Source organism: Puccinia triticina, chromosome 13A (assembly GCF_026914185.1).
Source record: "Puccinia triticina chromosome 13A, complete sequence".
Classification (NCBI taxonomy): Eukaryota; Fungi; Basidiomycota; class Pucciniomycetes; order Pucciniales; family Pucciniaceae; genus Puccinia; species Puccinia triticina.
This window is the reverse complement of record NC_070570.1, coordinates 1,851,144-1,866,910: the sequence shown is the minus strand read 5'-3', so window position 1 is coordinate 1,866,910 and position 15,767 is coordinate 1,851,144. Positions and strand designations below refer to the sequence as shown.

The 15,767-nt window shown below is 44.0% G+C and overlaps 3 protein-coding genes across 3 annotated transcripts; all 3 read right to left on the bottom strand.

The window, feature by feature from the left end:
- Positions 1–7,380: 7,380 nt before the first annotated feature.
- PtA15_13A179 (uncharacterized protein) lies at positions 7,381–8,586 on the bottom strand (the record flags this gene model as incomplete). Its single annotated transcript, XM_053162350.1, has 3 exons — positions 7,381–7,716; positions 7,782–8,245; positions 8,337–8,586. 3 exons carry the CDS (start codon positions 8,584–8,586, stop codon positions 7,381–7,383), a joined length of 1,050 nt encoding a protein of 349 aa, XP_053026335.1.
- An 832-nt stretch (positions 8,587–9,418) lies between these two features.
- PtA15_13A178 (uncharacterized protein) lies at positions 9,419–10,949 on the bottom strand (the record flags this gene model as incomplete). The annotated part of the gene is made up of 3 exons (XM_053162349.1): positions 9,419–9,661; positions 9,735–10,774; positions 10,850–10,949. 3 exons carry the CDS (start codon positions 10,947–10,949, stop codon positions 9,419–9,421), a joined length of 1,383 nt encoding a protein of 460 aa, XP_053026334.1.
- A 616-nt stretch (positions 10,950–11,565) lies between these two features.
- On the bottom strand, positions 11,566–13,989 carry PtA15_13A177 (uncharacterized protein; the record flags this gene model as incomplete). Its single annotated transcript, XM_053162348.1, has 4 exons — positions 11,566–11,738; positions 11,838–13,235; positions 13,570–13,670; positions 13,775–13,989. The coding sequence occupies 4 exons, from the start codon at positions 13,987–13,989 to the stop codon at positions 11,566–11,568; spliced, it is 1,887 nt and encodes a 628-aa protein (XP_053026333.1).
- Positions 13,990–15,767: the final 1,778 nt, after the last annotated feature.

Here is a 15,767-nt window from a genome sequence, read left to right as displayed (position 1 = left end):
AAAGTGGCCCCTTTGATTGCAGGTTACGGTATCAGATGGAACATCAAGTACCAAAGCTACCAAAAAGCCCTTGACGCCCGCGATGTAATCGACCACATTCTGAAAGAAGACCAAAAGCAAAAAACTGACAGCCTCTTCGACAACATACTGTTCTCCCCGCGTGATTGGATGGCGATAGAAAGTTTGAATGATGAGCTTGGGGTAATTCATTCGCAATTCTCTCTCCTTACTGTCATTGCTAAATCATCAAATATGTATCTAACAAATTAGTCTTGTTTTTGTGTACTTGGCTAGGTGTTTGTCAAGCTGACCTCTCAGATGGAGGGTGATTCGGCTACAGGTACACATGTCATACCGAGGTACCTGGAGCTCAAGGAAAACCTTGAAGAAAAGCTCGATCGTTCAGCTCAAACGGATGCGCTTCACCCAATGTACTACGCAATGTTGAAACGGGTCGACAAATATCTCGATGAAGCTATGCAATGCGAGACCCTGGTGCTTTCTACATTGATGCATCCTTGTTACAGGATGCATTTATTTGAGATTGTTTTTGGGGCTGAGAGTGCTCAGGTTACTGAAATCCTCGACTTACTCAAGCAAGAATTTTGCAACACCGAAGCTCACCAAAAACACCTAGCCAGCATGAAGAACGCGCAGACCACGTATCCGAATGCGGTTTCTATAGATAAACCGGTGAAACCTTTACCAGTAGCGAAATCACTCATGTCTCGTCTTGCTTCTCGTATGACCGCGCAACCAACGACAGCCCAGGTCCAGGAGGATGAGGTTCAAGCGTACTTGTCAGCTAACCTGTCATTTGAGGATGGTGCGATTGAAGATAAGAACACACCTTTGATGTGGTGGAAGGTATTGCCCATTTCATTTCCCCTTTTTTCGTCAATCTCGATAACATGCTGGACTCAAGCTGATTTCATATGTAATAAACAGGCAAACCAAGCACGTTACCCAACCCTTGCAGTAATGGCCCGGGCTTATCTGGGCACCCCGACTAGCTCGTGTGCAGTTGAGAGGCTATTTTCAGCAGCAGCTGATGTATGTAGCAGCAACCGAGGTCGCTTGCTACCCTCCACAATGTCGCATTGTGTGAGCAGCCTTATGTGGCTCCGTCAAGAAGTCCCCCTGACAGGAAACTTTGCGGAGGCTGGAAAGGCTTTGAAAGCTTTGGTTAAGCCCAGCCAATAGTACACTCTCCTTCGCAAATCTGCTGCTCAAGTTATTGTAGTTATCGAACCTTGGCTTTAGATATCGTAACGGAATTAAAAAATAAACATTTACATTGCCTGATATCGTATTGGTATAGAGAAAAAAATAATGAGAAATTAGGTTATTGTAAAGTAGGCTAAAAAGTGGATCCCGGCAAGAAAAGTACCGGTATCGAGCAAAAAAAAACTACGATAACGCTACTTTACCGATAACTGTAAAGTAGCGACCCACCGTTGCCTCATGCGCATATAAATAATATGAATTGAAACCCAATAATTCATCTTAATTACCAAACACTTCAAATTGAATTATGCTTTTATTGTGACCATTGCGTCTTGGTGGTTTCAACTGCATTCCAGTTGTGTTCCAGCTGACTTCTGCATGACTTCTGGATGGTTTATGCATGAATCCAGGATCAGTTTCAGATAATTTGCGGATTAGTTCCAGAATTTTTCATTAATTCTGGCACTACTTTCATCAAAGGCATCCAGCACAGTTACAGAAAAAGGGTACAGTATGGCACTCTCTGGAGAGTGCGTCAAAATCTCCCCTGGTGATTAGGTTCAAGAGTTACAAAGAGTGTGTTAGAGTCTGCTTAGATCAGGAATGGAATACAATCAGGTCTGGCACCAAATCCTGTCCCACATCTGCGGTGAACCTTGGGGCAGAGCCGTGGTTGAGTTACAGTGGGGTGTTGGCTTGGAGTCTGGACTCAAAGCTCCAGTCCTTGAACCTAAATACCCAGCTTTATGGTTTGACATCTAATCCTGTTGTGCACCAGCCGCAGGCAGACAGATTGGTCACACCGACATTGCTTCTCCACTCAGAGTGATCAGATACAACCTGAGCTGTGCATCTGCAAAATAATAAGGTGGCGAAAATTCTACTGGAATACGCGATTCCTGTGACACACCGTAAATGTGTTCTCATTTCCTCTTGTCTATCAAATCAGAGTTGGGGATATATTAGAGTGTTTAGTCCACTTCCCAGACCCTTTGAATTTAGTCCCACTTCCCAGACCCTTTGAATAATCAATCTACATCGGGAAACAATTTCTTGGGAGCCTCACTTAACAGATTCACTAAGCGATGCTCGCTTTTCTTACGACTCGTCTGCTTGTTCCTCTGGGTTTATGGATGTTTTGTAGGTCTAACGCTTCGGTGGACACGACTTGGCCGGAAACCATCAGGGTTGAAGAACAAAATACTTCAAAAATGGGCGATGGTCTTCATCTCACCCTAAGTTTAGCACCACCTCAAACACATCACATCAACCGAGCAGATATCACTACACTTCCAGGGTTAGAGCTATCATTAGGAAATCAAAGGGCAGTCATGAGAGAGGTTGGAAGAAGCTTTCTGGTTGACGCACCGGCTTCTACGAGTCACCGGGCTCCTCCTAATACTAGCAACTCTGACCCGTCTACCGCTCTATCCTTAGGAAATTCATCTAGGCAAGTAGGAGATAACTTGCTCATTGATGCTTTGGGAAGTAGGAATCACCGGTTTCCGATTCAACATGACCAAGGAACTGGTCCCAGTAAAGTTCCACCTCCAAAACTATCCTTAAAATATGCGACATTTCCCGAGAAATTTGGGGGAAATATCCTAATCGATGCGCCAGTTCTTGGTAGTGGCCAGGTACCCATACACTCAAAGAAAGCTGATTCCGCCACTGCATTTCCATTCACCATTGCATCCTTAAAATCGCGAGCGGGGCCTTTTGAATTTTCTCCGGTCAAGTTCGAAGAGCGGCTCCTACAGAATGTCACCCCGCTGATACAGAAAGAGAAGATGATTGAAAATCCAGCCTTTGCTTTGGCTACCATAGGTTCACGATCAGTGCCAAAAATGCATGCAGCAACAACCAATATATATTCAAAGGATCTTCAAATGGGCACTAGGAATTCTTCAAAGCATCCAACCAGCCTCTCATTCCAAGGCTCATCAGCCATTGAGGGTCATCTCACAGTAAAACTGGATAAAAAAAGAAAAATTGGCCAAACTTTGACTGGTTTTACTAGTATGCTGAGCCCTTCAATCAAAAGTGGAAACCAAAATGCGAACAACATGTTCTTTGGACCAAAGAAACAGAAGGGGGAAAGGCTTGTCAAGAAGCTCAGTTTTCATATAGATGTTTTCAAGCGTGATGAGTACAAATCAGTGAGACATAGAGTGAAAGTTGGAAAAATGGTTCCAAAAATAATCTCACTGGGTCAAGAAAATCAGCTGAAAATCCCCCTCATGGATGCAGGCCATGTTCGTAAATTTTTCTTTAGATTTTCAAAGCACAATAGCCTCATTTCCGATCAGGGGCCGGAGGGCGCCTCAGAGGTTCAACTTCAAGAAGATCAGAATAACACCCCTTCATATGAACAAGAAGTAAAAGCTCAACCCATACATGAGCTCAAATCAGAAAAGGTCCAACAATTGGATCGAAAAAAACTAATCAGATCTTCGTTAAAACACATGCACTATGAACAGAATAGATGGTTTGAATATTGGACTGCAAGGACTGGTTTGAGATTTGATGAAATGAACTCACTCCAATATAAATCACCAACACATGACAAAGGTTGCACTGGAAGGAATTTTGCTTTACTTCTATTTCACATTGATATGATTGGCACTATACTTCAGGACTACTGTATCACTATTACAGATGATAACAAAGATTGTGGTGCCAAACTTCTTAAAGATGCGTATGAGTTATTTGAACCAACAATTGGAGATGAATCATTCAGGAAATATATATTCAATCCCAAATCAATCCAAGAACCAACTGATCATACTGCCCCACTTACTCAGAAACAAAGATCCAGGCCTACAACTGCTTTTGAATGGATTTGGCATTGGATAGCAAGACTTATTTTTCAATCACATGAAGAAAAATTAAAGGAGATTTTCTTTGAAGATGAAAGATGTGAAATTCATCATCTCATCAAAGGTTTCTTTACTGATGTTTTTGTTTACTCTATTGAAAAAATGACACAAATATTGATAGATGATGAAAAGAAACAGAGGACTTGATATCACCCTTTTTTCTAAAAGTACCAAAACAGCTGTTCATAAAACCAATGATAATTCTTTTCATCAGTCTTCATATGATTTTTGCCAAAAAACAGGCATCCAGCACCGCCTGGCGGGTGTGGGGCGGGTGCGGGCGGTACCCGCTCACGGGTGCCAGGTACTGCCAAACAGGTACTGGTCAACATTATCTACATCAGGGCACTAATTGGCATAGTGGTTAAAAGATGAACCATTTTGGGGCCACTGGCTCAATTGAAAGGTGCCAAAAGGAGCAGCCAACGGTTTCTTTGATCCAGAACAATGGAAGATCCTATAGCAATTCTGCTGAAGGCCAAATAAAACTTGAGGGCCCCTGTAGTCAACTTCAGGTTGTACATAAGCAGGAATTTTGGTGATGCTAACTGCAAAAGGGGTTTCATTGGTTGCCCCTGTGGTAAGTTTGTGTGAGAATACACACCTAGGTGAACGGCACCAATCTCATAAATTGACAGAGGTGCCGGGATCTAAACCAGCTGTGGAATTTGGTAAGCATTGAAAACCACTTCTGCAGTCTAAATCAGCACCACAATGTTGTGAAAACTGAAAAAATCTTATTGATGCGCATAGGTACAACCATTGTGAGTAGCAAGATTAGGCTCAAGGAAACTCCTGGCCCAAGACCTCTATCCAAGAGAATAACAACCAGCGCCAAAGGTAAGCGGTAGTTATATAACTCAAGGATTGAAGGAAGATTGTAGCTAACGCTTAGTCAAAAATTATCTCTTAGACCAAGTCAAAGTAGATCAGTCAGAAAACACTGAGTCAACTCATCTTGGAGGAGACCAAATCAGTAAGAGTGTTCATGTACTGAGATGAAAGCTAGCAGAAAGCTGAAGTCAAAGCAACATTAAACTCTTGCAGATAATGTTGTGGCACTCCTTCGCCGCATTGCTAAAAAGCAATAAAACCGGATACAAAGTCCAGAAAGGCTGTATCTAAGTAAGGTAAAAGTTGCTATCCTATTAAAGATGAACAAGAGTGATGTCTGACAACTTACTTTATTCTAATCAGACCATCCAGATCCCGCAACTTCAGTTGCGCTAGAAATTTCTATTTCCTAGCCTCATTGTCTCTTACTCAGTAGATAGTGGCCAGCCATCTGCTCTTAGGTAAACAGACCTTCATCGTCTGATGCATAACATAAACTTGTATCTACAATTAGAGAAGATTCTAAAAAAGAAATGAATCTTAGTTCTTTGTAATCTTTCAGTTTGAACGGGGGTGTCAGCTAGCTACTTTATCAGAGCTAACTGATCAAAGAACAAAATAATAAAATAAATAAATAAATCAAAGTATAAGTACAAAGAAAGCACTACCCTCTCAATAAAGTGCAGATTTGCAGAAACTTGAATGAACTAGGGACTCCCTAGTTGTGGTAGGGAGTATGCGCTATCCTTGAAAAGAGTCTGAGAAAGCACTCTTCCTTGAAATTACAAAATCAAATAATCCAAGAAATGAATCCCTCATTACGGTGATTCTCCTGGTCAATGATGAGCTGGTACAAGAAACACCATAACAAAGAGGCAAGAAAAAATCTATAAAATAAGCTGTTCTTGTGTCTGGAATATTGGCAGATTCATCCAAACAGGCACCCAAAACTGTACTATTCTTCTCAATACACTCTTCAACAAGCCGCTACCGCTCCCGTGTCTGATTCAGATTGAAGTTAAAACTTCTCAACGTCCTACCTTGCACTCCCTTTTGACGCATATCTCTCTCCAACTCATAGATTGAAAGTGAGTCCTGCTTTTCTTTAAGTTATTGTCAGATATCTTCCTAGATTCCCAAAGGGGTTACCCCAGCAAACAATACCTGTACTCCAGGCCCCCGCTGCATCAGGCATCTTGAACACCCCTGCTCTGCAAGCCCTGAAATTATAATGGAGGGCACTTAAATACCCTTGACTGCTATATTTAAACCCCTCCTATAAAAATATTATCCTTTTTTTGTCTTTGCCAGTATTCAAACCTTGAAACCGTGCTCTATTCTTCAGCGCTACCACTGAAGCATATATTTTGCAGCCAGCATAGCTAGAAGACAATGGTCTTGGTATTTCCGCAACTGACAGGGGGAAAAAATATAATATCAGTCTCCCAGACCAATCTTATAGGGTTGGGCTTTAGGCATGCCAAAAAAATGCCAGGTGCACGCCAAAAAAGGCGTGAAATCCAGACCACTCCAAGATTTTTGGAGTGGAGGATTGTTCACTCCAAAACCAGCCCCCATTTGGAGTGCCCAACCCGGCACTCCAGGCTGGTATGGAGTGAACACCCTGCCACACCAAACAATCCATATTATATTGGCAGGGCTCACCCTGGCCACCAATACACATTGGTAGGCCCTGCTAATATTTTATTGGTCTGGGGGACCAATCTTTCATTGGTAACCCCTGTTTGACCTTATTGCAGTGTAGCAGCCACTTTTATGTGGCTTGAACTTCTATGTAGCTTTAGCGCAACACAGCTAAATTAAGATGTGTTTTCAAATTTGGCCAGATTCAATTTGCATGCAATTTTGCAAGTTGACATTCAAGTCAGATATTCAGACTTGAAAGCAGAGTTGAAAAATTGCATGCAAGCTACATTTTATTATTCCCCTCAGAAGTTCTTGATAAGAGACCCATCCAACTTTGGATCCATCTGATAGCTGATGGGTAGGCACTCATTACATTTCCTGGCCACTGGAGTTCTTTGTGGTGCACTCCAAAGAGTATGGAGTCCCCGGTTCTGCACTCCAATTGACTTGGAGTACTCTAGTCTGTACTCCAACAATCATTGGAGTGCACACTCCATACACTCACTTTTGGAGTGCTTTTGGGATTTTTTTGGAGTGCATTTAGGCTGACCCTAAATTTAGCTCCAAAGTTTGGTAAGATTCAATTGTGAACCCATTATGCTGATTAAAATGGCCAAAAAACATCTACATCTGTCAAACCTCCTGTTGTAATTGATGTGGTTTAAACTTATAGAGGGGAAGTGTAGTGGAAATTTATCTTCTGTGGGCTGAGAAACAGAGTTGAACTGGAAATATGATGTGTATGCTGGCTCAATATCACCTGTCAATTCATCTATGATCTAGTAACCATTGTTTACATATTCATGAGGAAGGACTTTTCTCTAGCCTCATCTGCAACCTTTCTTTTTAACGTGGCAAGATGTTGCTTAATCGTTATAATCGTGGGCTGGATCCTTCCCCTAATCTTAGAAGAAGTTGGCCGGAGTTTTCTACTGAGTAACTTGAGGCCATCCCTAAAGGCGACTGCGCATTCAATTGCAAAGGATGTTTGGACTTTTTCCAAGATAAATTCGTGTATGTCCTCGATTAATGCACCTGTAGTATCGAGTTCGCGATGGTCCTGGACAGGTAGACGCAATAAAACCTCTCTAATCACGCCGGGTACCAAACGATACTCAAAATGTTCAAGCTGTTGGGCGGGAAGGAAATCTCGAACGCCTAAAGTATTTGTGGATCAGTCAGCATCCAATTCACATTTGGTTCGACTTTAATAATGACCCCATCACCTTGCTTAGCTGCTTGTAGTACCGCATCGACTATCTCATTCCGCTTTGCTTCGTCGCTTTTGATAAGAATTCGAGGGGTTTCGTCCGTAATTTTCATCAATTCTGGCTCTGCATCTTCTTGAATGGTCGACAATCGGAATGCGCATCGGAAGCAGGAGCACATTGCTAGGCATAGGATTACTTGAGCTATAACCTTTCGGTAGAGAGATCCTGGCAGACCCATGTTACTTCGGTGTTCGAATGGCTGGAAGGTATTGTATGAGAACCGGAAGGAGATGGGGAGTATGTTTAAAAGCTGTTTGTTCTGCCGGACAAGCCAAACCGCTCTCGTGGAATGATGGGTGAGAAATTCTTGAAACAACTTGGCTTCTTTATGAGCTTCTAGATAGAAGCTCATCGGGTCAAGTGTACGTGTCGAGCCATCTGTCACTCCTAACAAGAGTTAATGAGATGCCTTTCGGAACTCCATACTTACAATCCACTGGAGGTCTATTGAGGCATGTTTGTGGGTGATTACACTCACCGAATACCGCGGATGCCACACTCTCATCCAGCGGACTGCATGCCATAACTGGAAACTCGAACGATTTGAGAATGATTTGTTCCTCGAGTTTTGTATGATTAGTAAATACTCCTGACATTGATCTGCTCCTGAGGCCGCCCAGGGCCGCCGTCCGTGCGGCCGGTGGATCGGAGAATGTGAAAATTGATTGATTGAAGTTGGGCAGGTGGTGACCACCATTGCATGTCGCGTTTCCTTCAGGACATGACATGAAGTTTTCAGGGAAAGCAAGTGGTACCCACTGCCTCTGGGTTCTTTCTACAAGAACAAGAATGGGAGTGTTTGGCAGATTTCTCAGGTCTTTCCATGGAGTATTACATTTCTCCCTCACCATGGTGAATCTCGAAACAGTTGTTGCTAAAAGAGCTAGCTATGTTGTCAAGTTTCAGTTCCCTTGAACTGAAATGACGCACAAGTACTACTTTTAAGTTTTATCGACTCAGAAGGCCCAAGTGTGTCACTTGCTTGGCGTCCCTCTTGAGTCTTGATACATAAGAAACATGGATGGTCCTGTCAGGATGACAGCGAATAAGGAGTATGACAACAGTTGTTCCAAGATGTATTGGTGAAAGCGTAAAAATCGGGATTCCTTTGGAAGGAATGCAAGACGCCAGTCATCCAGCAAAGAAGGCCAAGCAAGACATAAATATGTAGGATCTAACCATTTTATGGGGGTAGCGGAAGTTCTCAAAGAATTTTGCAAGTCAAGGGAATTTGGTTAAAAAGCAATGGCTAATGACTGCTGGTATAAGTGGAATCTTGTAATTATAAGTCCCGGTTGCGGACGAATTCCCAAAATTAAAATTACACATTTTGCAGGGATACTTTAACATATATTTAAGTGTATTTGTCAACCTGCCTGCACAATCGGCAGAGAGGTTTGATTCGTGCGAAGTAAGAAAAAAAGGTCCATCGCGTACAAGTAGGACCCACAAAGATTATGGATGACTGCTGGGGGATTAGTCAAGATGTGGTCAAGCGTTATCTTTCTACATGTCCAACTCATGAACTGTTAGTTTCACCGCTTAAAATAGCTTGAATCATTATGTTTCGGTGATCCTCCAAACGCGGATTGATCCATCGTCACCGGAACTAGCGAAGAGTCGGTGGACACCTGTCCGCCAATCAGACTGATCCAAATCGGTCGATTTGTTGGAAGCTTTCACTTTACACCAGGCAACATCGTTTATATCGCTAGTCCCGTGCGCCTTTTTCCGTTGCACCAAAAGAACAACGTCCGGCTGAGCAGACGAAATGTCCAGGCCAGAGACCGGAATACCCTTCGACTGGTACATGCCGGTTAAAAGACGATTACTTGAATTGTTCTGAGTTTAAAGATCAGATGGTCATGAAGCTTACAAGTTTCAACACGTTGATAATACCGTCTCCGCCACAAGACACGATCATACCTAGACATTGCGACTCGTTTTGGTTATGAACCGTAGCAAACGTCCAATCCAGGGAGTAGATCGTCCGAGAATGATAACCAGATAGCACAGAGACGCATGTCCATCGTTCTCTTTCACTACGACCAATTCGCCACCCCCCAGTAAGACCTCCATCTCTTCCTTCGACTCCACCTTGAGCGAGCTTTTCACGGTGCCAGATCCGAATCGATAGGTCGTCTGAGCAGGACGCCAAGTATTCGCCACAGGGTGAGAAGCTGGCGTCCCAGACAGTAGATTGATGGCCTTTGAGACGATGGAGTAAGGTGAAATCCCCATCGGCAGTGACATCTTCGGCATACAGATGAATATTGTTGTCGTAGGAGGTCGAGCACAACAGATCTTCTACTGGTGACCAACAAACCGATTTGACGTCTTGTTCGTGTTCCATGAGAACTGAAATGACCTCGTAGCCCTCATCATCTTGCATAACGTTGTGATTTTCCTGCGAGTCATTTCCGATCAGGATCTCCCAAATCCAAACACTCTTATCCCTAGAGCAAGTAGCCAATAGATTTCCGTTTCGGTTCCACGAGACACCTTTCACTTCGCTCTCGTGGCCTTCGAGTGACATCAAACACTCCCAGCTCTCTTCTCCCTCTTCCTCTCCATCTAGAATGGGTGATTTAGGCCTTCCTGATTCGTCTTCCGAGTTCAGACCGGCTTGGTTGACTTTTTGCTCGAAATGATTGCTCGACCAAATCGAAGCAGTAGAATCGAAAGAGCCAGAAGCCAAAAGGTCTCCCTTTGGAGACCAATCTATGGATCTAACGGTACGAGTATGAGCGCTGGGGATGGAATCGATGTACTGAAACTCGAGCTTGGAGTCCGACCCGTCTATGAAATTCGGCCTGAGATGGTATTGATAGAGTCGTAACTGTTTGTCTGTAGACGATGAGGCCAATATCGGACGAGTGAGATGCCAAGCGACGGACCATGCTCGATCGTTGTGACCTGAATGTAGAAACAATCAGATATATTTCTTATTCATTCGTGAGAGTTACGAGACCAGAGGACTGACTGCTATACCTGGTAAGACTTGGACTAGCTCCAGATTCGTTTTTTCCCCTTCGTCCTGCGATGGTGTTTGGATTGAGGCTGCAGTGGGTGGGCTGGTTGGCTGAGACATGGTCAATACGGCAGTCACGCAACTCGCCAGCCAAGCAGAACAGCATACAAACTCGCAAGACGCTACTTTGCATATGCATGGTTGCCGGTGAGAGCTGCGCGCCAAAGAGAAATCCGTGGCGACAGGCTCCTTGTCTTCTGATTCCTGATTCTGATCTTTCTCAATTATCAATGTTGATTTAAATAATTTTTTACTCATTAGTAACGCTTGCCAGTCGATTCTCTCCGGTGTCTTACATAGTGGACAAGTTTCGTGTCGTCCCGTGGAATCAAAGAGCAATCAAGCTGTGGATCAATTAAATAAATTATAGGCAGGACTGACAGTACAAGGGGAGTAAATACATAAAAAAGTAAGTTGAAAAGGCAGTTATCGGAATAAAAATAGTTAGTCGGAGGAGGACTACGTATTAATACGAACATATACAGGGAAAAAGACCTGCATGGCGATCTGTGAGGAGAGGACATTACAATGCGAAAAGTAAAGTAAGATATGAAAAAATTACAAGGTATTCGGACACTATCGTAGCTAGCCTTGTATGCCTTTTCATCTACAACCTCCTGAGTGGTTAACGCAAGAGGTTAACATAGAAACCTAGTCCGTGGTCGACTCCGTAACTTCAAGCGCTTTGGAATTTTGAAGGTCGAAACATAGAAGAGATCGTGGACCGCGGCTTGCGAACCTTGCCACTTAATTCACTGGGCAGCGGAATACCATGCAGGTCCTTTTTATGCCTTCGACACTCCGAAACTCGCTTGTAAGATTTGGTGCAACCGGGAAAATCGCAAGCAACTATATTTGTACGCAACGATTAGGGATGGTAAAAAGGATGAGAAACATGATTCAGGACTGGTTAGTGATCAACAGAGAGGAAGATGTACGAGAGCGTACCTTTTTTGACCTGTGAATGGGTATCTCTGAGATGGGCTAAGAGGTTGCTTTGCCGAGTATGGCCTTTGCCACACTTGTGACAAATGAATATTGGTTTCAACGCTGGCGGTGCTTGAAAGTTTGTTGATTGGACATCTGGGTATTGAGTTGAATTGAAGAAATTGGCCATCTCCGGGATTTGTGGTCGAAGTCCCTGAGACCAGGACTGCTGTCGCTGTAGATCTTGCTGCCATAATTGTTGAAGTTCGAGCTGATGTAGCAGTTGCTGCTGCTGCTGCTGGATATGGTGTTGAAGAGGGTAAAAACTTTCGAGTCCCAGGTGTCCCTCATTGGCAATCGGATTAAAGAAATTCGGTTGGGTATCGACGTTGATGAGGTCTTCCGGAGCACGTTCGTAAAAGTCGTTCTCGAAGAGAGTGTCTGGGACGTTTTGGGAAAACGTGGAAGCTTCGTTGAAATGACTCAGATCTACTGACGAGTGGCAAGGGGAGTAGGAGGATGATCGTGAATTCAAAGTAAACGAGGAGGACAAAGAAGGCGAGCTGGAATGAGAAGAGGAATTCGAAGAGGTAGAGGATGGGTACGCTTCGAGGCCAACGTTTTCTCCTATAGGTTGTGCCTGAGAAACATTCTTGTACTTTGAAAGCTCATTCCCAAAGTTTTCGAGTGCGCTGGAATTAAAGAGTTTTCTATTCGCATAGCCCCCCGGGCTTTCGATCTTGACCGAGGCTGTTGACTTGGAAGGGCTGGCTGCCGGGGTGCAAGTGGATTCGAGGCCGGTCGAGAAGTTGATGCCGATTGAAGGGGAGCCCTTCTGAAGCGTCTCGTGAACATGATTGCCGTCTTGAGATGACAGGGTCGAGTTTTCTCCGACTGAAAAATTGGATGTTAGAAAGCTTAGCAATTCTGAATCAGGCTTCCCCAAGGCTTCGGAAAGTAGTGACTCCTCAAGGCTGAGTTCGCGTCCAGTGTGATGCTCAGAAGATTGATTCGCTGGAACTGCCGCGCCAAAGGGATTCGTAAACAACCATTCTCCGTTGACCCGCGAGCAGTTGTTGAGATCCATCGAGGACACTGCATCTTGAGTGGAAGGGGTCGAACTCAAGAAGTCGGTTGATTGGTACGAGCTAGAATTACCGCCCATGGGTGGCGAGGCTGTTCTGCCAGCATAACCGATGACTCCGGTCGCTGCTCGTCGAGAACAGGATTCGGTGCCATGATCAGCTACGACTGAGGTTGATAGGAAACTGCCGAAGGTTGATGACATGGTGATATTTTGGTGACACATAACACTACCAGAGTGATGAGGACCGGGCATTGTCGTAGAGCTGGGACACATCGTATAAGCCGGACGGGGTTGACGGGAATAAGTACCAAGAGCCAAAGAGCCGTGGCAAACTGGAAAACGAGCGGTTTGATTGATTATTACGAACGCCGAATGGAAGGTATGAACAACAGAAAAAACGATGAGCGTGGGGTTTTCGACAAAGCTTGATTGATTAAGAAGGAGAACAGATATATAAGGAGCTCGAAAAAGTATTATTAGGGGTAGTGAAGCGAAGCGAAATATCAAATTTCGAAAAGAGACGAGTTGAGAATTAGGGGTGAGAATATTAGGCAACAGTAGATATGATAACAATTGGTGGCACAAGAAACAAGAGTACAAATGGTTCAAGTGGGACTCTTCTTATAACATCAGGTCGAAAGTATTAGGACCGGGTTGGATACATACCATATTGATTTTGAGACTGAGCAGAATGTACTTCACCTGTGACTGTTGAGCCGGCATGATGCGAAAATGATGGGAATAACGGCTCAGTAAGAGCTTGTTTGCTGCGCACCCATTGAATCCAAGCACCAAAAGGCGGTGGAGAAGAATGGAAAAGGATTTCAATTAGCAAGTTAAGCAAACCACACGAGAGAAGGAAAGGGCTAACGAAGAGCTTGTTTCCGCTAAGGGAACGTTAACATCCAGGTTAGGCTGGTTACGATCGTTTTGAATCGGCGACGATAAAGGTGAAAGTATCGCCAACAGTTCTGGGTTAGGGAAAAAAGGCCCAATCGAAACGGTTTGGCTGGCCGATTTTCCTCTAGTTTTACTTGACAAAGGGTGGGCACCCTTTGTTGATGTGAATGGGTATGACTGCTTCATCAGGCTGTAGGTGGAGCGACCAGTTCAGAAGACTATCCGTTCTTTAGGTAACTGAATCAAACCCATTCGATAAAGGAATGCAAGATCAGCTCAGCTTCTATAAACTAATTCAAGTCTTCCCTAACCAAGAAATCCGAGGCGAGAATGGCGAGGCTATGTCTGAAGACCATAGACAATGAATGTGGCGCGTGCTCCTTCCAATGCCATTTCCCCGGAACATGTATGCGTGTTGTACACGATGTGCCGGGTGCTTGAAGTGAGATATGTAGATAGCAAGTTCAAGCCGCCCATGTCAAGCTAAGGCGTAATAATATCGCTTGAGCTTCGTCTTTTTTACGACTTCATTGTCCTACCAGTGAAGGGCAGCGAGAAGGTAATGGGAAGTGTGGTGTTCGGAAAATGCATAACAAGCTCACTGGCAGGGATGCCGTGAGATGGGGTGGTATCCAAAAATACTACTTCCTTGATAACAAGCATAATGAAGACGAAAAACTGTATCAAGGAAATGAATGGGAATTGATACGAACAGTTTTCTTTCTTACAGCCGCACTGGCAGCAAGCTGAGTCACAAGCTGTAGAACTACGATTTTCGAGGTGGCAAAGATGAGCTCTTGTTGCCTTGGTTGGAACGTATCTCGACAGTTTAGGCAAAGAAGATGGAAAGAGAACTACTTGGGACCTCTGGGTCAAATTCCCTTTATAGCACATCTGGCTCTCGAAGTCCTTACTGGCACACATCTTTCCTCTCATACGGGGTCCTCGGCCGTACTGAGTCATTGACCAAAGTTACTCATCACAAGTATGAGCAAAAGTCCATAGCAAGGAGATCGCTGGAGACCGCTATATGTACATCTTGAAGACCAAGATGGAGATAGTGAATTAGCACATGCCAAAATCAAGGTTGGCTGGCATTCACCGTAATCGCCAACAGACTGGTCTTTTCTTCCTACAGTCAAGCGGAACAGAGCGGAACACACCCCATACGTACAAATATCCTACATGCCTGGCAAATCCAAGCTAGCTGAACCCAGAATATTTCCCGACCTGTGATAGCAAACATGAGTTTATGTGCGATAAATATGTTATGTAAGGACTAAAAACTCCGAGAACAAGCACTGTCAGCTTTGTCCTCGCCTCGTTTAATAACCGATTAGAAAAGGCTGCAATTGCACATCTACGTCCACACCATCCAAGCATGTTTTCCTGTGTATGCAGCGGTTTATATAGGCTTGGAGCGAGTATTTCCAACGCGAGTTATTCATATATTCTTCTTATTTGCTTCGTTGCATGGATTGATATACAAATTCGAGCGGGTGGATTTCTTTCCTACCTCATACCCTTCTTGTCATGGCCGAAAGAACAAAAGTTATCGGAACAAATGCCATGATCAGATGACCCAGAAAGATTTGGGCCGAAGTTGAATGCGCTCAGCCCACGATTAAATAGCACTACTAGAGGCAGTTGCAGCTTCTTCGACCCCAGCTCCTTTCTAGAATTAGAAAGAAAAGTCAGATTTATGTAACTGTCTCCTTCAGTTTTATGTAGCACGATACAAGAATATGAGGTGGCCTTGACGGGAGATATGCAGAAGCGTTTGCCACATTTCTTACTTACCTTGATTACGAGCTCTGCAGTCAGATGCCGTCACAAGCGCTTCTTACTGTGATCGCCCTTTTGGAATTTTTTTGCATCATCCCTCCCCTTCAAACATCTCTCCCCAAGTATATAAGTATCGACAAAAAAATCATGCGATGACTCGCTTGGGTCGCTTGTCCCCC